The 25,782-nt window shown below is 46.9% G+C and overlaps 1 protein-coding gene across 1 annotated transcript in view; it reads left to right on the top strand.

Annotated features, from left to right (window-relative positions):
• Positions 1-9,450, top strand: part of gse1b (Gse1 coiled-coil protein b) — a 774,862-nt gene extending 765,412 nt beyond the window's left edge. Inside the window, exons 16-17 of the mRNA XM_072279929.1 lie at positions 471-574; positions 2,613-9,450. Coding sequence (XP_072136030.1) covers positions 471-574; positions 2,613-2,747 — 239 coding nt within the window. The 3' untranslated portion in view covers positions 2,748-9,450. The remainder of the gene's footprint in view (positions 1-470; positions 575-2,612) is intronic.
• Positions 9,451-25,782: the final 16,332 nt, after the last annotated feature.

The following is a 25,782-nucleotide window of genomic DNA, read 5'->3' as shown; positions in this document are numbered from 1 at the left end:
AATTAAAGCTTTAGCTTAATTTGTTTTCTTCAACATAATCGCAACCCTTTTGCTTGCCTGCCAGCACTTTTCACCTTTCTTCAGTCTGCTGTACTGCTGCACGGACAAATGGGGTCGGCCAGTGAGTTAGGTGACCATTTTTGAAGCCATGTGTGGCATTCTTATAACTGGCTGACTGAACACGACAATTTTACGTGGCTCTTCATTACAGCTGGCATGTTGTATAATCGGTGAAGGGAAGTGGAAAAAAAACACATTTTCCAGGTTGGCCTTCAGGGAGTTTTTAAATCAGTTAAAAGTGAAAGATACAAGACCTAATCATCCTGAACTATTCTGTATCTTCAGTGAGCTCTGAGATCAAAGCATCAATTCTGTTAGATTTGGTGGGGGGGGGGCAACAATTTAACAATTTAATGATAAGTTTAAGATGTTAAATGATAAAATATAACAAAATTGATCATTTATTTCAGAGCAAAACGTGGAGCGACAGGTTCTACAAGCCCAATGCAGGCGCCTGGAAACCTTTCACTATAACCTTAGCCTGTCAGCGGAGCAGCTGTCCCTCAGCATGTCGGTAGGTGATAATCTTTCAATTACAATAGATTGTCAATTGTCTGGGAATTTATTTCCCTTTGATTTCAGCTGGAATGGGATAATATGGCAAGGGAATGCTTAGGCTTTATTGTTCATTGGTCAGACTACAGTTGGAGAATTGGGAACAGATTTTAGTGTGCTGGCATTGGAGAGGGTCCAGAGGAATTTATGATACTGATCCTAGGAATAAAACAGTTAATGTATGAGGAGCATTTGATGGTTGGAGTTTAGAAGAATGATGGAAGTCTCACTTATTGAAACTCCTAGACAGAATTGATGTGGAGAAGATATTTCTAATAGTGGGAGAGTCTAGGACCTCAGAATAGAAGGATGTCTCTGCAGAGCAGAGATGAGGAGGAATTTCTTTAGCCAGGGGATGGTGAAACTCTGGAATTCATTACCACAGACAAATGGCATAATTCTGCTCCGATGTCTTATGGTCTAAAATTAGGACACAAGATTTAATGCTATCTTCCAGACTTATGCCAACTTGGTAGTCTTTCAAGTAGATGGTAGAGTCGATTACTTTAATAGTTAAATGAGCGGTAAATGGGCTCCATTATGTCATTGTGACCTCAGTACAATTTTCAGGGGAGATTGAATGTGGAAACATGCTCCTCGTATTAATGACACTGGCTTAACCAAGCAGCTAAATTGGTCATTCCTCAACTAATGGAAATGGAAATGTGAAATACAGCTATGCTGAGTTATGAAACAACATTTATTTTCACCAGCTGAAATCAATGTTGAGGTTTTCTCTAAACATGTGGGCTGTTTTTGAGAATCAGAATGCACTGCCAGCTGTGAGGTATTGAACATGTCTGCTTTTTTATTGGAATTCTATGGAGGCTGACTTGAAAATTACCCCGAATTCCCAGCATCCCAAGCTCTACCATTGTGGGGTACAAAATCAACTAATCGCAGTTGGTCAGGGGTTGGTTTCCAGAAAGAACAGCTGACCATAGTATCCTTGAGCATTTGAAGGGTTTGGCTCCTATCAAATAATTCCTCTCTCAGAGTCACACCTTCATTGTGGCCCTGACCTTAGAGCCATAACATTGCCATCATCAGATGATCCAGGAATAAAATATTCCTGTTTAAATTGTCCGTAAATATACCCTTACCTCTAAATATGTTGGGACATCCTTCCTCGCTAAAGTCCATCCATTACCCCTACTGGGGCATAGGCCACTGACAACAGCTCACCAGAGTCCTCTGTCCTGGGACAGTCTTTCAAGTTGTCCCTAGGTGTAGCCCATCTTGTATTTCTTCTAGGCAAAGATCCCTCCTCTCCAAGGATGAGGTCTCTCAAGCTTCTCTTGCTGTTTCTGTAGCTCTGGGTTTTTAATGGGATGGTGTTGCTAGCCCTAAACCCAACCTTCCTCCTTTCGCAGGCAGGCTTGGGACTGTCAATGGTAGAATATATTGGGACATGGCTGCTAAAATTGTTGCCCTATGATGGTGGTGATGGGACATCTCTCTGAGGCCTTAGAGATATCCCAATTATTAACTCCGTAATCACGCAGGGACCCTGATAATTGACTACGTGAACAATATAGGTGATTAGTAACAGATTCATAAATTCTTTGCTTTTCTAACTCTTAAACCTCAGTCATGTGGCAGATAGGATTAGTCTAATTTCCCTTCTTGATCAGCACAGCTATCGTGGGCCGAATGGCCAGCTCCTGTGCGTGTATTGTTTTTTTGTCCTATGTGGATATCAGAACAGGAGGAGATCAATTTGTCCTTGTTCTGTCATTCATGAGAATTACCAGGCAGACCACTGAGGCTTCCATGTGTCCGTCCACCTTTCCTCATGTCCTACGTAACATCTTTGTTTTATGAAAATCCATCCTAAAATTAACAAATGACTTAGTATCAGTTCCAAGTGGAAGTGTTTCCTAATTTCTGAACAAAAGACTCCATGATCTTAAGTAGCACAGATAGTTGAAAACTTTGTTTGAACATTGGTGGAGATAACTGATTACATTGTGCAACTGATTCTCTTTGAAATGCAGGAACTGTTGGCCCAGAAGCAGAAACTAGCCTCAGAAAGGGAGAGACTCCAGTCCGAATTGGACCATTTAAGAAAGTGCCTTGCACTGCCTACAATGCACTGGTCTAGAAGCTACTTCAAGTCCTATCCAAGGTGACAGCCCTGTTAGCTCGGCCATGGCATAGAGAGACTATTTTATTATCCTGGTATTTAAGATTCCCATTGGAATTGATACTCTAGGCAAGACCTAAGGAAACATGCCACACATGAAGCAAAGGGTAAAAGGATAACCCGCCTATTGGACGAACATTGCATTGTAAAGGAAACAAGACTTCTGGATCTCTCTATTTTTTACATAAATTTGCTTAAAGGAACACTTTTTTTCCAACCTTGGTTTGAATTTCTGATAATTATTTAGTCCCTCATCTACCCCCATTCCAATTAAGGACAGCTTGCAGGGGGTGGTCTATGCCTGACCTCCAGAGCCAACACTAATACATCTGATGTAAACTCTTCCAACTTGACTGGACTGTGTGAATATCTCTGTACTTCCTTGATTTTGAGTGGCTTGCTACAACAACCTAAGTGGCTGAATCTTCTGCATGGATGTCTCTTGCTCCGAAGACAAGGAACAGAGAGGTTTCCAATCCGTTGGAGAACACCACAAGATACTGACCACACGTGATTGAAGGATCCACCTTACTGAACACCATTCCCCCCTTGCCCAACCTGTCCCTCTTTCTGCAGTCTCTGCTCATCTTTCTGCCATGGAGCAAGGTTTGGAAATCCTTTCTATCCCCAAATCCCAGTGAAAAGGAAGTCCACCTCATTTACTGGCTCTTCTCAGCCCCCTTGCACTGCAACCGAATCCGACCATGACAGTTTAAGGCTCGCTCAGATAACGAGGCTTCTTTTCCACAGGAAAATGCACTTAAGGCAACTGCAGGTACATTTTAAAACAGAGTCTATGAAATCACACTGATGCATGTTACAGCACTGAGTGTGCGTTAAGTATAGAAAGACGATAGCCTGAAGGGCACTTTTTTTAATTATTAAATAAAAACAAAATAAAAAGGATTTTTTCACAAAACAAAAAGATGCTTTGCCTTGTACTGTATATAAACAAAAACAGATTTTGTATGTTTTTATTACTTTAATTATTTGTATTAAAGCTTGCCATTTTTAATATGTTTCTGCTTTTGGCAAATATCTTGCTTTTAGTGTTCGTACTGCTGCTGGTCAGGACAAAGAATCAAAAGTCTTTTTAAAACTAAAATCCAAAAAAAAGAGAGCAAGAGGGTTTTCACTGGTGTGTAAGCTGTTCACTCTGTTTTGGTGTAGCACCAGTTTAAGATTTCTTTAAGAGAGGACGCAAAGCCTCTACACCTCTTCCCCTGCCTATCACCCCCTCCTCCTCCTTATTTATACTTGCTTGAGAGAGACAAGCACCAGTGCCGACTTGTGGCTGTATCAGCTGCTTTACATTTTCTCCTAATGTACTGTAAGTTTTTGTATCTAATTTGCACTCGCCTGTGTTGGGCACTCAGACCCTTCCTCATTTTCCACTCTGACGCTCATTAAAGGTAGACAGAACATTTGTGGTTGGTGTGTCTAAAGAGTCTTTGATGTAAGATGCATTTGTCGTGGCCATCTACCCCTGCTTCTCCCAGCCAAATGGTGCATTTTGACTGCAGAAAAATTACCTTTGTGTTCGAATTTTTTTGTTTCGTATCCCGCTGCGGAGCACTGGCTGTGATAGATAGGGGTGTGCACTGAGGGACTGCTGCAGCATCTTGTAACTAGGTGCATTCTATATATGCATTCTCTGCCCCCACCCCGCCAGAGATGGTAACACCCTTTTAATGGTTCTGGGTCCAGACAATTATTGCAAGGTGAGAGTTAGCAGGATGTCTGGGGGCATTATTATAAAAATCTCCAGGTTGCCTCCTCGTAACGTAAATTCAGAGGTTATGACAGCCCCATTAGAAAATACCTACAGACATTCTTAAAATGGAGATGGTTCCACACAGGAGGAGGGAAGTGGGAACATTTGTGTCTCTTCACTTTTCAAATCCTTTCTCTAAGTATAATTAGACAGAAGCACTCTTCAACCAGGATTAGTTTCAGTACCTTTTGATCTGCAGGATAATTGGGGTGTGGCTTTTATTTCAGTTAAAACCAGGGCTCATTTCTCTGGGAAAATTTAAAACATTAATCCCATTCTGATTCAATCGCATGTCCATTCCTGTTTTCGAATTTTTGTGTTATGTAGTATATAGAAGGAAGTCTTCTCCGCCAGTATGGAGGCAACAATCGTTCCTCCATTCTCCTAACTCAAAGAAAGCTTCTCAAGCTATTTTGGTGTGTGCTGTGCGATGGAGTAAGTTTTTATTTTCTAAATACGGGGAAATCATTGAAGACATTAATCTAAAATAAAAGCCATTTAAGTAAACTAAGGACAACTTCTTGTTAATTTCCTGAACCTTGACATCCAGACATCTAAAACCCACAGAGACATGAAAGGTCTGAGGGCATTCTAGTACTTCTGTTCCTTGGACTTTTTAAAAAAAATTGTGCAGCAGTTACTGTGCCCTGATTAAAAGGGTGCTCGTTAGCTTTTGCTGTTTGTCAGACTTAACTTCAGAGAGTTACCTCCATCGAAGGGCTGTCTGAGATGAAGAGTTTATAATCCTGAGGAAAACCCCCCTCAGTTTTTACTGTACCAACTGCAAAGTCCATAGGAATGACACTAGTGAAGTGTCCACATCCTAATTTATTAGGGAGATTAAGGAAAATCACATGATAAAACAGAACCAATTGCCAGATAAGCTCATGGTATTAATGTGTCCAACTAAATCAGCCCATTGCGTGAACCATACTTTTCAATGTACAGGCCACTGGGATTTTAGAGTCAGATATGGGAGGGTTTTTGTTTAGAACCCAAGTTCTAAGTTATTTGTAAATGGGAATACATCTGCCAATCACAAAGTGGTCCAGACCCGAGTGTTACTTTGCAGTTCTTCCTGAAAGGGTCTTGTGCCATACATGCTCCACGTGCCGTGTGCAGGAGAGCTTGTTGCAGTGATAGCTTTTTACTGCAAACCACTCAGACTTTCCACTGGTATTCTGTATTGGAGATATCATGAGGTAAAAGATTCCCCTGTTGTTCATTTGGTACACATCTGCATTGAACAGCAATTCTGTTGACTTCAATAGAATTAATTTTTAGAAGCAGCATTCAGAGTGCAAATGTTACTACCTTGTACTTTCAGTGCACACAGCCAAAGCCCCTTACCGTCAGGTTCTTCTTCATTAATGTGGCTATCACATCTGTAAAGATAAACATACCAATGTTGTTTATTTGGAAACCAACCATATTATGAAACCTTGTACACTGAACAGAACCCAAATTATGCCTGACTCTTCACTGGAGCAGGAGTAGAATGTAAACATTCAACAGGCTTTCTGCTCCTGTTTGTGATGCTCAGCACCTCCAAATGTGCCGGGCAAGCTTAAACATTGATGTCTCACATTGCAATCCTTCTGACCCCAACTGCTATCCTGGAAGAATGGCCTCTTGGCTGAGGTTCTGTAGGATGCTTGGCAATCAGCATCTAGTATGCATGACTTTAGCATGCCACTACCATTGCTAAAGGACATCTATTCACTTGTCCAGCTTGTTAAGCATAGGTGATGCTAATTTGCCTTGGTGAGGTAATTAATGTTTCTTAATAATAGAAATACAACAGAGACGTGAAATGCAATAAGGATTAGTATATGCATCTTCTTGTCAGATGTTTACCAATGATACATGCTCACCCACACACTTCCACTTTTCACATTCTGAAACTTCCCAAGCCTTGTCCCACACAATCCAGTCCAATATCTCCCTGGTTCAGTGGTTATTATGGACATCTTCTCACTCATCTCTTACTTCCAGTCATCCTTGCTGCTGTACTGATGCCCTACAGCAGGCCTTACATCTCCATTTCCCCTGGATTGTGTCCAGGCCGGATCTCTCTCATCCATTTACCTTGGCTTTAAACTCTGTAGACCAACGTACAGGCAGTTGGTATCAGCATTAGTGTGTCCAAGTAACCTGCTACAAAATTTGCTGAACATAATGAGAAATATAATCCAAAGACCGGGAAAGCATTACAGAAGTTTAGGAAACATATTTCCAGTTTACAGTATAGCTTTGCTCTAACAGTGGCAAAGGTGCAATTAACAGCCTGTTACTTACTCTGTATTGTTTAGGCTCCACAAACTGACAGCATGTTTTCTACTGGAGTTATGGGTCATCTCAATCACTATTCAGTGGTTCTTCAACTTGATCACTGATTGACACAAAGTTTGTGTTCATCCAATAGACTTTCTCCCTCCTGACTAGAGCTCCCCAACTATAATTACTTCCATCCTAAAATCCATTTCCCAATTGATCCTCATCTGCCAGCTGTTGATATTTCATTAGTTCCAGATTGCAGGCGCTGTAAACGAGGCATGTACTCGGTAGAAGATATTTGTAAGATAACCACATCTTGAAATTATATAACAGGAAATGTTGGATTTTCTCAGTAGGTCAGACAGCACCTGTGGAGAAAGAAGCAAGGTTAACAGTTAAGGTAAATTGCTTTGAATCTGACCCCTGTGAATGACCGGAAACATTAATTCTGTTCCTCTCCCTCTAGCTGCTGCCTGAAGTGCTGAGTATATCCCTCATTTTCTGTTTCAGCTTCAGAATTCAAACAGATATGGTTTTCTTTTCCAGAAAACCACCATTGAATGGAAACCAAATGGTTCTCAGACAGAAAGGTGAAGCTCATAACAGAAATTCAACATCTGGTCATGAGCTATCACCTCTTAACAAAAAAAAAAGGTGAATGTCTTTTCTATCATTCAGTCCAATGGAGAGAATCTCTAGGAGAACAATTAGTTTTCCTAATTGACATATTTTATTGATGGGGGTTCTTATTTGAAGTTTGGCTGAATGATCTGACAACAAAGTCATTACAATATAAATGGTATCAAAAGCACTCACGGAAAACCAAAGGGCAGGTCCTCTCCAGCATTCCGTTCCTGTGAACTGTTCCTGACGCGGACAGCTTACTAATCGGAAATGCGACCCTGAACCGAGTTCCAAGGTTGAGACGATGCCTGCAGCCCCGCAACAGGCGGCAAATCCATCCTGTTATCCTTCTCAAAGCCCATCCGATGTACGGATTTGTACATACATCAGCCATTCATAATGTGAGGAGAACCTGTAATCATCTTTTTTAAAAAATGGGGAAACTAAAGATTCCATTGTCTTTTCAGAAATTTGGCCCTAAAGGGAGAGTGATATTTTATGTTGTTCTCTTTTGAGGATGTCCATTCTGTCAAAGTTTTACTGAGGATGTGATGTCATTCATGACATCAGCTGGGTGCCATATTCAACTGAAGTGGGCCTTGATTCTGGGAGTGAGCTGATGATGAGTGAATCTTATTGTAAATCCACCCAGTTCCTAGTCACTGTAAGTAATCCAGACACGCCAAAATCCTTTCATGTGAGGCAAATGTCATGTGATGTTGTTAGTCCAAGAGAAAATGCAGTGTTTCTTATGAAGTTAATTAATCATCCATGTCCAAACCAAGCAGTGACTTGTATTAAAAGTGCAGCTGCTTTGCCTGCCACTTCACACTTGACATCAATCATAGCGTCTAAAGTCATGCTGGTAGATCATTTGGTGACTGTAGATTACCCCAAGTATAGACAAAAGAATCAACAGGGAATTGATGGGCCATTGAGAGAGAGTAAGTTGCAGGACCACAAGGAAATAAAAGGGGGAATTTCCCTGCTGGGTGCTGGCATGGAGCCAATGGGCCAAATCCTGTGTCATTATAAATAAAAATCTGCAGTGTGAATGTCAGTGCGGAATTTAACAAAGTGCCCTACAACAGTATTGAAACAAATGCCAACGTTGCCATGTATATGCCTCCTCAGACTTGGATTGACAGGGCAAGTGTTTCATTGCATCGTCAAGCTTTCACTCAACCGCCATAATTCCCACCGTATGTAACACAGTTTGCCATCTGGGGCACAAGGAGCGCCCCACGGACTGGTGGAAATACGAAGAGGGAGGAAGCTGGCATGGACCCAATGGGCCAAAAAGGCAGCGCAGTAGCCTAGTGGCAGTGACTTTACAGCGCCAGTGACCATTTCTCGCTGCTGTGACCACGCGAGCTTCCTCTGGCTGCTTCAGTTTGCTCCCTTGTCCCAAAGGCGTACGGGCTGGTTGGTTAATTGGTCACATGGGTGTAACTGAGCAGCACGGGCTCATTGGGCCACATGGCCCTGCCACTGTGTCGTATCTCTAAATAAGAGATAAACACCACTCTCTGAACGGGTCTGGGTAGCAACAGGTCGCTTGCTGCAGAACAATCACTCACCGTCTCACCTTTGGGCTCCTAAGTTGCCAAACCACAGCAGGTACCTTGTAGCCACTGTACCTGGTTTACAGCCATCACACCTCATTGACGATGATCCATTGCTTGTACCTGTACCACACTTGCCACTCACTAGCAGATCTGCCTTTATAGATCGTTGTAACTGTAAACTTGCCACTGATTAGAGTGAATATTGGTTCAGCACTTCTGTTACAGCCTGTGCACACTTGATCTATCATACTTCTTGAGGGAGGAGGAAGACAAGGCCTCCACTATAACTGGGGGTGGGGATTGGGAGGGTGGGTGTTGATGCTGTGAAAATTATGTTTTAAGTATATTGTTTGGATTTATTGTAATGTAATATATTATTTGTTGAATGTAGTAATTAGGTATTTATGAATATATTGCTGTAATTTCGGACAAAATTCAAAAAAATAAAATCATGTACAGAGTGATAAATGGGTGTCTTCATTATTTTACTGTGCAAGGAAGCCTGTAATTGGTTTCTTATTGTAACATGTACTGAGATACAGTGGAAAAACTTTTCTTTCCTTGCCAGCCGTACAGAATCAGAATCAGGTTTAAAATTGGGCAGGGATTACGGCAAAGAGGACCAGCTGAGATGGGAATCTTGGTCAGCATGAACCAGTTGGGCCAAAGGGCCTATTTCTGTACTTGAAGGCTCTATCTCAGAATCAGGTTTAACATCACTGGTATATGTCATGAAATTTGTAGTTTTGCGACAGCAGTTCATGGCAATACATAGATAACAGAATAAACTATAGTTACAATAAATATATGTACATTTTAAACTAAGTAAGTAATTTGAAAAGAGAGCAAACCAAAAGTGAGGTACATGGATTCATCGTCCGTTCAGAAATGAATGGCAAAGGGGAAGAAGCTGTTCCTGAAACATTGAGTGTGCATCTGCAGGCTCCTGTACTTCGTCCTCGATGGTAGCAATGAGAAGAGACCATGCCAATAAAGTGCAAGGGCCAAGATAACGTAAAAGGAGGGATCAACCTGCTTCGGAGTATGAGAAATCCATTTAAAAGACCTACTGTATAATATAGCACACAGAACAAAAACCAGTACACACAGTAGGTATGATATTGTGCTGAGAATTTAACCTGTTCCAAAATCTACCTAATGCTTTCCTCCCAAATAGCAATCCATTTTTTTTTCTTTCCTCTGTATGCCTAGCTAAGAGTCTCTTAGCTGTCCCTAATGCATCTGCCTTGACCACCGTCCCTAATGCATCTGCCTTGACCACCACCCCAAGTAGTACGTTCCACACACCCACCACTCTCGGTGTAAAAATACCACCTCCGACATCCTTCCTATATTTTTCTACAATTGCCTTAAAATTATAAGCAACATATGCAAAATGCTGGAGGAACTCAGCAGGTCAGACGACGTCTGTGGAAAGGAATAAACAGTCGACATTTCAGGCCGACACCCTTCTTCTGGACTCAAAAAGGAGGGGTAAGATGCCAGAATAAAAAGGTGGGAGGACGGGAAGGGGAATAGCCAGAAGGTGATAGGTGAAGTCAGGTGGGTTGGAAAGATAAAAGGCTGGAGAAGAAGGAATCTGATAGGAGAGGACCATGAACTGTAGAACAAAGGAAGGAGGAGGTGATAGGTGAGAGGAGGTAAGAGGCCAGAGTGGGGAATAGAAGGGGGGGGGGGAAGAGGGATTTTTTTTAAACTAGAAGGGGAAATCAATACTCATGCCATTAGGTCGGAGGCTACCCAGATAGAATATAAGGCGTTGGTCCTCCACCCTGAGGGTAGGCTCATAGTGGCACAAGGGGAGGACCTGGAACGACGTGTAGAAAAGGGAATCGGAATTAAAATGACCACCAGGAAGTTCCGCTTTTGGTGGATGGAGCAGAGCCTTAAAATTACGCCCTCTTTTAGTAGCCATTTCATCCCTGGTAAAAAGTGTCTGGAAATCTATTTCTATCATTTACCCCTCATCATCTTACACACTTCTATCATGTCACCTCTCATCTTCCTTCGCTTAAAAGAAAAAAGCCCTAGCTCACTCAACTTCACCTCATAATCAGGTTTAATATCACTGTCATATGTCATGAAATTTGTTAGCTTTGCAGCAGCAGAATAACTCAATACATAATAATAGAGAAAAAAACTATTCAGTATGAATATATTAAATAGTTAAATAGTGCAAAAAAAAGAAATTTTAAAAATAGTGAGGTAGTGTTCATAGGTTCAATGTTCATTCAGAAAACAATGGCAGAGGGAAGGAAGCTGTTCCTGAATCATTGTGTGTGTCTCTTAAGGCTTCTGTACTCCCTTCCTGATGGTGGCCTGTGAGAAGTGGGTATGTCCCTGGGTAACGGGGGTCTTTACTGATGGACACTGCCTTTTTGAGGCACTGCTCCTTGAAGACATGCTCTCTGATCCAGGCAGCATCCTGGTAAATCTCCTCTGCACTCTACATCAGGATACAAGCTGTCATAGAGCTTGGTGGTCCATGCTCTCAGGCTTTTGTATATTCTGCCCTATAAGAAGGGAGAAGAGGGAATGTCCAGGGTGGGAGAAGTCCTTGATTATGATAGATGTCTTCCCAAGGAAGTGGTAAGCATAGATGGAGTCAGTGGAAGGGAAGTTTGTGTAAAGGACTGACTGCATTCATTAACTCTTAATTTCATGAGCGTTCTCGCTATTACCTTATATTGTTCATTCTTTAATAACATCCTGGTATTATTTGTCAGGTCAGTATTTACTGTCCATCCCAACTTCTCTTCGTTAAACTAATTGCCCTGTAATCATTCAATTTATGAAAAGTGGTCAAAGTTAACACAAGATGCTGGAAATCTTAAGCAACAGACACAAAAGTGCTGGAGGAACTCAGCAAGTCAGGCAGCACCAATGGAGTTGGTAAACAGTCCACATTTCAGGCTAAGACCCTTCATCACTACTGGAAAGGAAGTAGGAAGAAGGCAAGGGGCGGGGAAGGAGAACAAGCTGGCTGGTGATAGGTGAAACCAGGTCAAAGTTCAAAGTAAATTTAATATCATATACAGCTCTGGTATTCATTTTCTTGCAGGCATACTCAATAAATGCATAATAGAATAATAACCATAACAAATGTTCAGAGAGGGAAGTTGGGTAGTTGGGTGGGGGAGATGGGGTTTAAGCAAGCAGGAAGGTGCTGGGTAGAAGTGGTAAAGGAATGAAGAAGGAGGAATCTGACAGTGGACCATGGAAGAAAGGGAAGGAGAAGGGGAACCAGAAGGAGGTGATGGGCAGTGAGGGGAAAGAGAGAGGGGAGTTTCCCCTTGTGCTTATTTTAACTGCCTTGGGGAATTTTTGATCAATGTCTGTTGATTTACATATTTCAAAGATGCTAATCACTCACTATCTCTGCTTTTACTGTTTATCGCAACCGGTATGCCGCTGTTGACTCCAAAACTGCCACATCAGCATCATCCTTTGTTTTGTGAAGACAGTCAGACAATGTTAAACCTTTCCATTTTCTTCCACCTCCACAAAACAGGTCATCTTTTCGGTACCTATTTGGCCCTATTGTTTCCTTGGTTATCCTCTTGCACTTTATATAAAACTATAGACTTTTTTTTAAATCCAACCTGCCATTTTTTAATACTTTTCCTTCCTTGCTTAACTTCTCTACTTTCACTCCCACACTTTCTAAAATCTTCTGAACTTTTTCTCTGTATTCTCCGAAGGGAGAAAACTTGTGAAATGATATGTACTCTGTCAGGAACAACTCCTTTGTGTATGATCAACCTTTTATTGATTTCCCATGATTTTCTTTTCAAGGTCCAGATCCTATTAACAAAAAAATAAATGTTCTGGCTTTCAAAAGAGGGGCAAGGGTCGGAGCACAGGATTGGAAAAGGCTGCAAACTCAGCCAGCTCCATCAAGAGCACAGCGTCGAGGACATCTTCAAAAGGCAATGTCTGATAAAGGTGGCGTCCATCATTAAAGAACCCATCGCCCAGGACACGGCCTCTTCTCACTGATACCACCAGAGAAGAGGTAAAGAAGTGCAAGAACACACATTCAACATTTAGGAACAGCGTCTACCCTTCTGCCATCAGATTTCTGAACAGAAAATGAACACTACCTCAGTATTTCTGTACTCTTTTTTTGTAGTAATTTAATTTTTTAATAATTCTTATTTTAATTGGTATTTTTATAAATTGTATGCACTGACGCAGCAAAACAACAAATTTCATGACATATGCCAGTGATATTAAAACTGATACTGATTCTGGAAACTTTCACCACAGCAGAGATGGGTTCAGGACGAGGAACAAAGATTCTTTAGGTAGAAGGTACAAGTGCCTCAGGACTCGCACTACCAAGTTTAAGAACAGTTACCATCAGGCTCTTGAACAAAAGAGGATAACTACACTCGTCTATTGAGATGTTCCCACAACAAATTATCTCACTTTAAGAAATCTTTATCATGTTATTTCATGCTCTAGTTATTTATTGCTATTTATTTATATTTGCATTTTGTTGTCTTCTATGCTCTACTTGATCTTTCATTGATCCTGTTTACAGTCTCTATTCTAGAGATTTTCTATGTATACCAGCAGGAAAAAGAATCTCAGGGTTGTATGTGGTGATATACAGTGCCTATAAAAAGTATCCTCCACCCCACCCCAGAAGTTTTAGTTTTATTGTTTTACATAACTGAATCACAGTGGATTTAATTTGGCTTTTTTGACAAAACAAAAAAACTTTCTCGTGTCAAAGTGAAAACAGAGCTCAACAACGTGATCAAAATCCATTACAAGTATAAAAGACAAAATAATTGATTACTTAAGTATTCATCTGCTTGAAGTCAGTGTTTAGTAGATGCACCTTTGGCAGCAATTACAGCCTTGCGTCTGTGTGGATAGGTCTCTATCAGTTTTGCACATCTGGAGTCTGCAATTTTTCCCCATTTTTCTTCATAAAATTGCTCAAGCTCTGTCAGATTGCACGGGGATCATGAGTGAACAGCCTTTTTCAAGTCTAGCCACAAATTCTCAATTGGATTGAGGTCTAGACTCTGTCTTGGCCACTCCAGGACATTAACTTCATTGTTTTTAAGCCATTCCTGTGTCTCGTTGGCTTTATGCTTGGGGTCATTGTCTTTCTAGAAAACAAGTCTTCTCTCAAGTTGTAGTCTGCAAGAGAACTACATCAGACTTTCCTCCAGGATTTCTCTGTATTTTGCTGCATTCATTTTACCCTCTACCTGCACAAGCCTTCCAGGGCCTGTTGCAGTGAAGCATCCCCATAGCATGATGCAGCTGTCACCATGCTTCACAGTAGGGATGGTGTGTTTTTGATTATGTGCGGTGTTTGGCTTATGCCAAACATAACATTTAGTCTGATTGAGCCAAACAGCTCAATTTTGATTTCATCACACCATAGAACCTTCTTCCAGCTGACTTCAGAGTCTCTCACATGCCTCTGGCAAATTCTAGCCGAGATTTCATGAGAGTTTTTTTTGAACAATCTTTGCCACTCTCCAATAAAGCTGTGACTGGTGAAACACCTGGGCAACAGTTGTTGTATGCGGTCTCTCCCATCTCAGCCACTGGAACTCATCCAGAGTTGTCATAGGTCTCTTGGTGGCCTCTCTCACTAGTCCCCTTCTTGCACAGTCACTCAGTTTTTGAGGACGGCCTGCTCCAGGCAGATTTACAGCTGTACCATGTTCTTTCCATTTCTTGATGATTGACTTAACTGTACTCCAAGATATTCAGTGTCTTGGAAATTTTCTTGTATCCATCTCCTGACTTCTACTTTTCAATAACCTTTTCGCAGAGTTACTTGGACTGTTTGTTTGTCTTCATAGTGTAGTTTTTGCCAGGATACTGACTCACCAGCAGTTGGACCTTCCAGATACAGGTGTGTTTTTACTACAATCAATTGAAACACCTTGACTGCACATGTTGATCTCCATTTAACTAGTTAAATGACTTCTAAAACCAACTGACTGCACCAGTGATGATTTGTTATGACATATTAAGGGGGGGGGGGGTGAATACTTATGCAATCAATTATTTTATGTTTTATATTTGCAATTAATTTGGATCACTTTGTAGATATCTGTTTTCACTTTGACATGGATCTGCTGATAGGTGTCAAAGAAAGCCAAATTAAATTCACTGTGATTCAATGTTGCAAAACAATAAAACCTGAAAACTTCTGGGGGGGGGGGTGAATACTTTTTAAATAGGCTCTGTATATGTACTCTGATAATAAAACTTACTTCGAACTTTTTGAAGAACGTTAAAGGGGATTCTTTTTCACCCATAAGTGGCTGGAATCTGGAACACACTCTCTGAGGGAGTGGAGGAGACAGGCATTCTCCTAACATTGAAGGAGGATCTAGTTGGATATTTGAATCCTGAGGCTTAGAAAAGCTGAGGATCAAATGCTGATAAATGAGATTATAGTTAGTTAGCACAGACCATGATGGGTGTATTTCTGTTCTCCCTGAATACGTGATTCTATAATTCATTCTTTGAATCTCATCCTCCTCCTCTTCCTTTTAGAAAGATAACAGGCACATTCACACTATTTTTAATTAATGCTGACCTGAATGAAGAATTGGGTTTTAACCATCTTCGAGGACACACTAATCAGCTTGTTGAAAAATAAGCTGCTACACAATTTCCTTTTCGGAGCTGTCACTCTGAATTCTCAATAATCATGTAATGAGACTTCAGCCTAACAGCTTTCCCAGGAGGTTTGCTTTTTAATGTTCAGCATCAATGTCTCTTGTGTAAGTGCAGATTCTGAAGTGCAAAGCAGATGATTAAGGCATCTGTACATGTCAGCTTTTCCGTTATATAACGATTCTAGTTAAGCTAGTTAAGCAAATACAGTTAACCCTTTTGGTTTTGGTAACAAGTGACTTTCGTCTGTATTTAATGTTTAAGTTTTCATTTCTTGTTTGATGATTTATTTTTGAAGAATAAAAATAGACCAGTGAACTAGTAAGAGCTTAAAAGATGTCATATAGGTAACAGACAAGGCAATGGCATTCATTTAGGATTAGGAATTAGAGTAGTGAATCTGTGGAATTCATTGCCACAGGCAGCTGTGGAGGTCAGGACTTTGGGTATAGTTAAGGCAGAGGTCGATAGTTTCTTGATTAGTCAGGGCATTAAAGGATACAGAAAGACGGGAGATTCGGGCTAAGAGGGAAAATTGGATCAGTGATGTTGGGCCAAATAGCCTAATTCTGCTCCTATATCTTATGGTCTTATCTGTTTTTGCCATGATATTGTTTTAATACTCTGAAGACATGGATGTACTGTCAGGTGGAGGAATGAAATAAACAGAATAGGGGTAGTGATATGTGTTAGAGAGACTGGAGCCTTTTTTGCATTCCAATGACATGAATAAATTGTATTAAGTGCAAAGATAGCAGCCTTTTGTGATGATACAAAATTGGCAAAGGGGGAAATTGGCAGGAGAACAGAAGTTAACAAAGTAGGCAGACAGGTGGCAAATGCAGTTCAGCATGGAGAAGTGAGAAGTAATAAAGGAGCTGTTAAAAGATGAAAATGTTTAATAGTGAAACAGATGATTCATGGAGATGTTGGGGCTAAGAGTGGAGGGAGAATGAGAAAGGAATAGATCCTTTTAAAATTAAAAGAACAAAAGGTGAAGAATAGAGTTCTGCATTAGAAATGGAGTCACTGAAAATAATAGCAAAGCATTCGTTCTCCGTTTGTAATGTTAATTATTCATGCACAATTAGAAGTATTGCATGCAGTTCTGAATACTCAGAAAGAATATATATTGCACGTAAAACATCCTGGACAGGCTTATTAAATTTGATAGGGTAACTATAGGGATAGAAGATAAAAGATTAAAGAAAATTTAAAGATTAGCTTTACTTGTCACATGTACATTGAAAAAACTATTCAGGACATTTACAAAGACAGGTGTGTAAGAAGGGCCTGAAGGATCATTGGGGACCTGATTCACCCCAACCACAAACAGTTCCAGCTGCTAACATCTGGGAAACATTACTGCAGCATAAAAGCCAGGACCAACAGGCTTCGGGACAGCTTCTTCCACCAGGCCATCAGACTGATTAATTCATGCTGATACCACTGTATTTCTTTGGTATATTGAATAAACTGCACATTGCACATGTAGATGGAGCCATAACGTAAAGATTTTTACTAAGTCAATTCAATTCAACTCAGCAGGCCAGGCAGCATCAGTGGAAAAGAGCAAATAGTCAATATTTTGGGCTGAGGCCATTGGTCAGGACTGGAAAGGAAGGGAAGTCAGTGAAATGTGTTGCTTGCGTCAACAACCAACACAATCAGGGATGTGCCGGGGCAGCCCACGAGTGACGCTGTGCTTCCAGCATCAGAATAACATGCCCAAAACTCACTAACTGAACCCATATCTCTTTACAATGTCAGAAGAAAGCAGAGCATCTAGAGAAAATCTGTGCGGTCACGGGGAGAATGTACAAACACCTTGCAGACAGTGGCAGAAATTGAACGCTGATCTTGCAGCTAGTGTTGTAAAGCACTATGGTAACCACTACACTACTATGTCACTTTCCTTATTTCATAAGGAGGCCCACTAACATTGTCAATTTTTTTTCGTACTTTCTTGCAAGATGGAGGGTGGCCATTTAACCCATCTGATATATGCAGCATTCCATCAGTCCAATTTCCCTGCTGACTTCTCTGTAAGCCATGCTCCCACGTATGAAAGCAAACCACTCAATTCCCCTTTCATCCCCTCACAAGGGGTCATTTACAGCAGACATTTAACACTCCAGCCCGTCTTTGGTGTGTGGAAGAATTCTACCACACCCACTGCTGCACCACTGTGCCACACCAGATTATGATGGTTGATGACAAATCCAGAAAGAATCAATATATAATCAGAAAGCAGTTATGATGTAGTGATTGATGGAGGCAAAGGCACAGATTGATTAAAGGAAAAACTTAATAAGCACAAAGGAAGAAGAGAGCATGGACAATGATGGTGAGATGATGACGTGGAGCAGGGCTTGATAAAGAACCTTGGCCCAAAACATCAATTGTTTGTTCCTTTCCAAAGTTCAAAATTCAACCTTGAGATTTGTTTTCTTGTGGGCATACTCAATAATTCCCTAATAGAATAATAACCATAATAGAATCAATGAAAAACCACATCAACTTGGGTATTTAACCAGTGTGTAAAAAACAAACTGTACAAATACAAAAACAAAGGAATAATAATAATAGATAAATAAGCAATAAGTATTGAGAACATGAGATGAAGAGACTTTGAAAGTGAGCCCACAGATTGTGGGAACATTTCAGTGATGAGGCAAGTGATGTTATCCCCTTTGGTTCAAGAGCCTGATGGTTGAAGGGTAATAACTGTTCCTGAACCTGGTGGTGTGAGGCCTGAGTTCTGATGGATGCTGCCTGACCTTCTGAGTTCCTCCAGCATTTTGTCTGCTTTGTCTTGGATCTCATGACCTTTCACCTTTTGGACCAATTTACCTGGTAGGACCTTAATGAAGTCCACTTGGAGTACATCAGCCACACTTCGAAATATTTTGTTATAACATTGAAAAATTCTGTCAAATTAGTCAGACAGGATCTCCCTCTAACAAAGTCTTGTTAAATACAGTAACTTTGAAGAAACCTCTATCTTTTCCAGCATAAATTATTGCTGTCAGAATTGGTTCTAATAATTTCCTTACCATTGACTTTAGATTCACAGGTCTGTAATTACCTGCATTATCCCTGATATTGCTGCTGCTTTTCACGAATAATGATTCTACATTTGCTGCCCCTCTCTTCACCTGCAACCAGGAAAGATTTAAGAATCTCGAACACGAGGAATTCTGCAGATGCTGAAAAATCTCTGCCAGCTTCCCACCATTCTCCTCCGTTGCTTCCTGTTCCAGCCTGTAATCTATCTCATCAGACCCTGAAAGTTTATCCACCTCTAAGTGTGGGTAATATATACTCATTTTTAAACAGTATATTTTAGACTTTCATCTTCCACTCCCACTCTCATCCCAGGAAATCAAGTATTCATTTAGAACCTCACCTATATCCTTGTGAACAGTATGTCTTTTTGGTGCCAAAAACTGTCCTCAACTCTTTGAGTTCACTCTTTCCTAACCCTTGCTCTGAATGTACTGTACCTATAAAATGCTTTACAATCCTGTCTACCAGTGATATTTCATGCCCTCTCTTTGCCCTGTTGATTTGCGTTTTTTTAGTACCTCCTACGTCTTCCATACTCTGAAAATCTTCCCCGAAATTCAGTTATGTTTGTCTGCCATATTCTTCTTTCTTTCTTTATCTATCCCATGTTATCCATTAGACTTGAGTCATGACATTTTGCTGTTGTGGAATACGTTAGCCCTGAGCTCTCAAAACTCTCATTGGGGTGGCACAGTAGTGCAGTGGTTAGTAGGACGCTTTACAGTACCAGAGAGCTGGGTGCAATTCCTGCTGTCTGGAACGAGTTTCTACGTTCTCCCTGTGACCGTGTGGGATTCCACCCACGGTCCAAAGATGTACTGGCTGGCAGGTTAATTTGTCATTGTAAATTGTCCCCTGATTGATATATATATATATATTTATTAGTGACCGAGAGAGAGTGTGAGAGACGCGCGAGGGGGAGGGAGCGGGTGAGAGAGAGGAGGAGGGGGCGAGCGAGAGAGCGTGCGCGAGAGCGAGAGAGCGCGCGCAAGGGAGAGAGAGCGCACGCAAGGGAGAGAGCGAGGGAGAGAGCGAGGGCGCGAGCGACAGAGAGGGCGCGAGGGAGGGAGGGCGCGCGCGACGGAGGGGACCAGGGAGGGAGGGCGCGCGCGACGGAGGGGGCGAGGGAGGGAGGGCGCGCGCGACGGAGGGGGCGAGGGAGGGAGGGCGCGCGCGACGGGGGGGCGAGGGAGGGAGGGCGCGCGCGACGGGGGGGGGCGAGGGAGGGAGGGCGCGCGCGACGGGGGGGGCGAGGGAGGGAAGGCGCGCGCGACGGGGGGGGCGAGGGAGGGAGGGCGCGCGCGACGGGGGGGCGAGGGAGGGAGGGCGCGCGCGACAGAGGGGGCGAGGGAGGGAGGGCGCGCGCGACAGAGGGGGCGAGGGAGGGCGCGCGCGAAGGGGGGGCGAGGGAGGGCGCGCGCGACGGGGGGGCGAGGGAGGGCGCGCGCGACAGAGGGGGCGAGGGAGGGAGGGCGCGCGCGACAGAGGGGGCGAGGGAGGGAGGGCGCGCGCGACAGAGGGGGCGAGGGAGGGCGCGCGCGACAGAGGGGGCGAGGGAGGGCGCGCGCGACAGAGGGGGCGAGGGAGGGCGCGACAGAGGGGGCGAGGGAGGGCGCGACAGAGGGGGCGAGGGAGGGCGCGACAGAGGGGGCGAGGGAGGGCGCGACAGAGGGGGCGAGGGAGGGCGCGACAGAGGGGGCGAGGGAGGGCGCGACAGAGGGGGCGAGGGAGGGCGCGACAGAGGGGGCGAGGGAGGGCGCGACAGAGGGGGCGAGGGAGGGCGCGACAGAGGGGGCGAGGGAGGGCGCGACAGAGGGGGCGAGGGAGGGCGCGACAGAGGGGGCGAGGGAGGGCGCGACAGAGGGGGCGAGGGAGGGCGCGACAGAGGGGGCGAGGGAGGGCGCGACAGAGGGGGCGAGGGAGGGCGCGACAGAGGGGGCGAGGGAGGGCGCGACAGAGGGGGCGAGGGAGGGCGCGACAGAGGGGGCGAGGGAGGGCGCGACAGAGGGGGCGAGGGAGGGCGCGACAGAGGGGGCGAGGGAGGGCGCGACAGAGGGGGCGAGGGAGGGCGCGACAGAGGGGGCGAGGGAGGGCGCGACAGAGGGGGCGAGGGAGGGCGCGACAGAGGGGGCGAGGGAGGGCGCGACAGAGGGGGCGAGGGAGGGCGCGACAGAGGGGGCGAGGGAGGGCGCGACAGAGGGGGCGAGGGAGGGCGCGACAGAGGGGGCGAGGGAGGGCGCGACAGAGGGGGCGAGGGAGGGCGCGACAGAGGGGGCGAGGGAGGGCGCGACAGAGGGGGCGAGGGAGGGCGCGACAGAGGGGGCGAGGGAGGGCGCGACAGAGGGGGCGAGGGAGGGCGCGACAGAGGGGGCGAGGGAGGGCGCGACAGAGGGGGCGAGGGAGGGCGCGACAGAGGGGGCGAGGGAGGGCGCGACAGAGGGGGCGAGGGAGGGCGCGACAGAGGGGGCGAGGGAGGGCGCGACAGAGGGGGCGAGGGAGGGCGCGACAGAGGGGGCGAGGGAGGGCGCGACAGAGGGGGCGAGGGAGGGCGCGACAGAGGGGGCGAGGGAGGGCGCGACAGAGGGGGCGAGGGAGGGCGCGACAGAGGGGGCGAGGGAGGGCGCGACAGAGGGGGCGAGGGAGGGCGCGACAGAGGGGGCGAGGGAGGGCGCGACAGAGGGGGCGAGGGAGGGCGCGACAGAGGGGGCGAGGGAGGGCGCGACAGAGGGGGCGAGGGAGGGCGCGACAGAGGGGGCGAGGGAGGGCGCGACAGAGGGGGCGAGGGAGGGCGCGACAGAGGGGGCGAGGGAGGGCGCGACAGAGGGGGCGAGGGAGGGCGCGACAGAGGGGGCGAGGGAGGGCGCGACAGAGGGGGCGAGGGAGGGCGCGACAGAGGGGGCGAGGGAGGGCGCGACAGAGGGGGCGAGGGAGGGCGCGACAGAGGGGGCGAGGGAGGGCGCGACAGAGGGGGCGAGGGAGGGCGCGACAGAGGGGGCGAGGGAGGGCGCGACAGAGGGGGCGAGGGAGGGCGCGACAGAGGGGGCGAGGGAGGGCGCGACAGAGGGGGCGAGGGAGGGCGCGACAGAGGGGGCGAGGGAGGGCGCGACAGAGGGGGCGAGGGAGGGCGCGACAGAGGGGGCGAGGGAGGGCGCGACAGAGGGGGCGAGGGAGGGCGCGACAGAGGGGGCGAGGGAGGGCGCGACAGAGGGGGCGAGGGAGGGCGCGACAGAGGGGGCGAGGGCGGGCGCGACAGAGGGGGCGAGGGCGGGCGGGCGCGACAGAGGGGGCGAGGGCGGGCGGGCGCGACAGAGGGGGCGAGGGCGGGCGGGCGCGACAGAGGGGGCGAGGGCGGGCGCGACAGAGGGGGCGAGGGCGGGCGCGACAGAGGGGGCGAGGGCGGGCGCGACAGAGGGGGCGAGGGCGGGCGCGACAGAGGGGGCGAGGGCGGGCGCGACAGAGGGGGCGAGGGCGGGCGCGACAGAGGGGGCGAGGGCGGGCGCGACAGAGGGGGCGAGGGCGGGCGCGACAGAGGGGGCGAGGGCGGGCGCGACAGAGGGGGCGAGGGCGGGCGCGACAGAGGGGGCGAGGGCGGGCGCGACAGAGGGGGCGAGGGCGGGCGCGACAGAGGGGGCGAGGGCGGGCGCGACAGAGGGGGCGAGGGCGGGCGCGACAGAGGGGGCGAGGGCGGGCGCGACAGAGGGGGCGAGGGCGGGCGCGACAGAGGGGGCGAGGGCGGGCGCGACAGAGGGGGCGAGGGCGGGCGCGACAGAGGGGGCGAGGGCGGGCGCGACAGAGGGGGCGAGGGCGGGCGCGACAGAGGGGGCGAGGGCGGGCGCGACAGAGGGGGCGAGGGCGGGCGCGACAGAGGGGGCGAGGGCGGGCGCGACAGAGGGGGCGAGGGCGGGCGCGACAGAGGGGGCGAGGGCGGGCGCGACAGAGGGGGCGAGGGCGGGCGCGACAGAGGGGGCGAGGGCGGGCGCGACAGAGGGGGCGAGGGCGGGCGCGACAGAGGGGGCGAGGGCGGGCGCGACAGAGGGGGCGAGGGCGGGCGCGACAGAGGGGGCGAGGGCGGGCGCGACAGAGGGGGCGAGGGCGGGCGCGACAGAGGGGGCGAGGGCGGGCGCGACAGAGGGGGCGAGGGCGGGCGCGACAGAGGGGGCGAGGGCGGGCGCGACAGAGGGGGCGAGGGCGGGCGCGACAGAGGGGGCGAGGGCGGGCGGGCGCGACAGAGGGGGCGAGGGCGGGCGGGCGCGACAGAGGGGGCGAGGGCGGGCGCGCGCGACAGAGGGGGCGAGGGCGGGCGCGCGCGACAGAGGGGGCGAGGGAGGGCGCGCGCGACAGAGGGGGCGAGGGCGGGCGCGCGCGACAGAGGGGGCGAGGGCGGGCGCGCGCGACAGAGGGGGCGAGGGCGGGCGCGCGCGACAGAGGGGGCGAGGGCGGGCGCGCGCGACAGAGGGGGCGAGGGCGGGCGCGCGCGACAGAGGGGGCGAGGGAGGGCGCGCGCGACAGAGGGGGCGAGGGCGGGCGCGCGCGACAGAGGGGGCGAGGGAGGGCGCGCGCGACAGAGGGGGCGAGGGAGGGAGGGCGCGCGCGACAGAGGGGGCGAGGGAGGGAGGGCGCGCGCTCAGAAGATAGGTGGATGGGCAGGTAGCTTTGAGGAAGCAGAGAGGCTACAGAAGGGCTTAGACAGGTTAGGAGAAAGGGCAAGAAATGGGAGATGGAATACAATGTCAGGAAGTGCACCTTGGTAGAAGAATGAAAAGGTTGACTATTTCTAAATGGAGAGAAAATACAAAAAAACACTCAGGTGCAAAGGGGTTGGGTGTCCTTGTGCAGGATTCCCAAAAGTTAACTTACAGTTTGAGTCAGTGGTGAGGAAGGCAAATACAATGTCAGCATTCATTTCAAGAGGACTAGTATATAAAAGCAGGGCTGTAATGTTGAAACTTTAAAGCATTGGTGAGGTCTCACTTGGAGTATTGTGAGGTTTGGGCCCCCATCTTCGAAAGGATGTGTTGTAACTGGAGAGGGTTAAAAGGAGGTTCACAAAAATGATTCCAGGATTGAATGGCTTGTCATATGAAGTGTGATTGGTGGCTCTGGGCCTGTATTCACTAGAATTCAGAAGAATGAGAGGTAACCTCATTGTAACCTACCAAATAGTGAAAGGCCTTGATAGAGTGGATGTGGCGAGTCTAAGACCAAAGAGCACAACCTCAGAATAGAAGGGTGTTCTTTTAGAATAGAGATGAGGAATTTCTTTGTCCAGAGAGCTGTGGAATTCTTTGCCACAGGCAGCTGTAAAGACCAAGTCTTTATGTATATTTAAGGCAGAGGTTGATATATTCTTGATGGATCAGGGCATGAAGGGATACAGGGAGAAGGTAGGAAATTGGATCAGCCATGATGAAATAGCAGAGCAGACACAATGGGCCAAATGGCCTAATTCAGCTCCTCTCTCTTATGGATGAATCAGCAATGACATGAAAGGACCATTCCAACTGAGTTCAGGAAATACCTCCACCATGCAAATCTTAGCAAAGATCAAAAGTGACATCCTTCAGAAGCTCTGGCGTAATGCCAAATGCGATGCAAAATCTGTGCCCATACCAGCACTCTGCCTTAGAATTGAAACACTGAATTTTCCTGTCCAATGCCACATTTTATTTTAAAATCATCTTTTCCATAGTAAATTCCTCAAGAATAAACAGAACATCTGTTGACATGGCAAGCAATATCCAGTGTTTGGATAATGGGCTGCCGTTTGGCAAAAGGAAAGAACTCCATCTGTTCCTAATTTTACCCAGAGAAATTTGCCTAACTATTTCCACAGGCTGTTGCAAACACTGGCATTTGATATAAGTTTTCTTCAATGTGACTATGTAGTCGTTATGAATAAGCCTCCAATATCTGGACAATTTGGCAAAGCGATTAAGCAGTAAACAGAACAATGGAATAAGTATCTGGCATTGTAATATGGTGTTGGGCCACCCATGGTGTGTGGACTCTGTTCTGACTCACTGTGAGGCCACAAATTAAAATGGACTTGTGTTGAGGAGGGCATAGAAAAGAACAAGAATTACTCAAAGTGCCAAGGAATGAATCACAACTTCACTAGGGAGTAATTAGAGGAAAGTAGGAAGAAGCTGGTTAAGAAGACCACAAACATTGTCTGGGAAGAAGCTGGTTAAGGAGACCACAAACTTGGAAAGACTCCAATAGGTCTAGTAGCATCAGTAGAGAGGAAAGTGACTCAGGGCAATGGCATTCAATGGAAATGGTATCAAATGAGCAATCCGCCATGCAGCACCCAAATAGGCCATTCAGCCCATCATGTCCACATGAACCCAAACGTGCCCTTTTGCACCTGGGTAGGAAAACAGCTGAAGGATACAGACCTAATACAGGAAAGTGGGTGCAGTGCATGTAGATATCATCATTGGTGTGAAAGAGATGGGTTGCAAGGCCTGCTTCTAGAACATACACTACTGTGCAAAAGCCTTAAGCACATATATAGCAAGAGTGTCCAAGACTTCTGCACAGCACTGTAGTAATTTAATGCATTACACTGTACCACTGCAGCAAAAAAAAATTAAATTTCGCGACATACGTGAGTGATGATTAACCTGAATTCTGATACAAATCTCTATTGTGGACTGAGAATGGGAAGGGGACAAGGAGAGGGAGATGGGAATTGTGGTTAGGAAAAGGGGACAGGAGAGGAGAGGGAGCAGGAAGCACCTGAGATGCATTTTGTAATGATCAATAAACCAATTGTTTCGAGTCAAGTTACCTTGCCTGGTATCTGAGCTAGGTGTCTGCACTGCCTCACCAACCCCACCCCACCCCCAACCCCAACCCTTGGTACTCCTCCTCTGCCATCTGTCCCACACCGTCACATGGCGCTCCACCCTCACAATTCCCAACATTCTTTGCTCTTGCCAGATTCACATACTCGCTTTCTGCTCCACGTTGACAAACATAGTACTGTGCAAAAGTCTCAGGCACACTATATACCTAAGACTTTT

Source organism: Mobula birostris, chromosome 15 (genome assembly GCF_030028105.1).
Source record: "Mobula birostris isolate sMobBir1 chromosome 15, sMobBir1.hap1, whole genome shotgun sequence".
Classification (NCBI taxonomy): Eukaryota; Metazoa; Chordata; class Chondrichthyes; order Myliobatiformes; family Myliobatidae; genus Mobula; species Mobula birostris.
The sequence above is the reverse complement of the archived record's forward strand: the minus strand, read 5'-3'. Positions and strand labels throughout refer to the sequence as shown.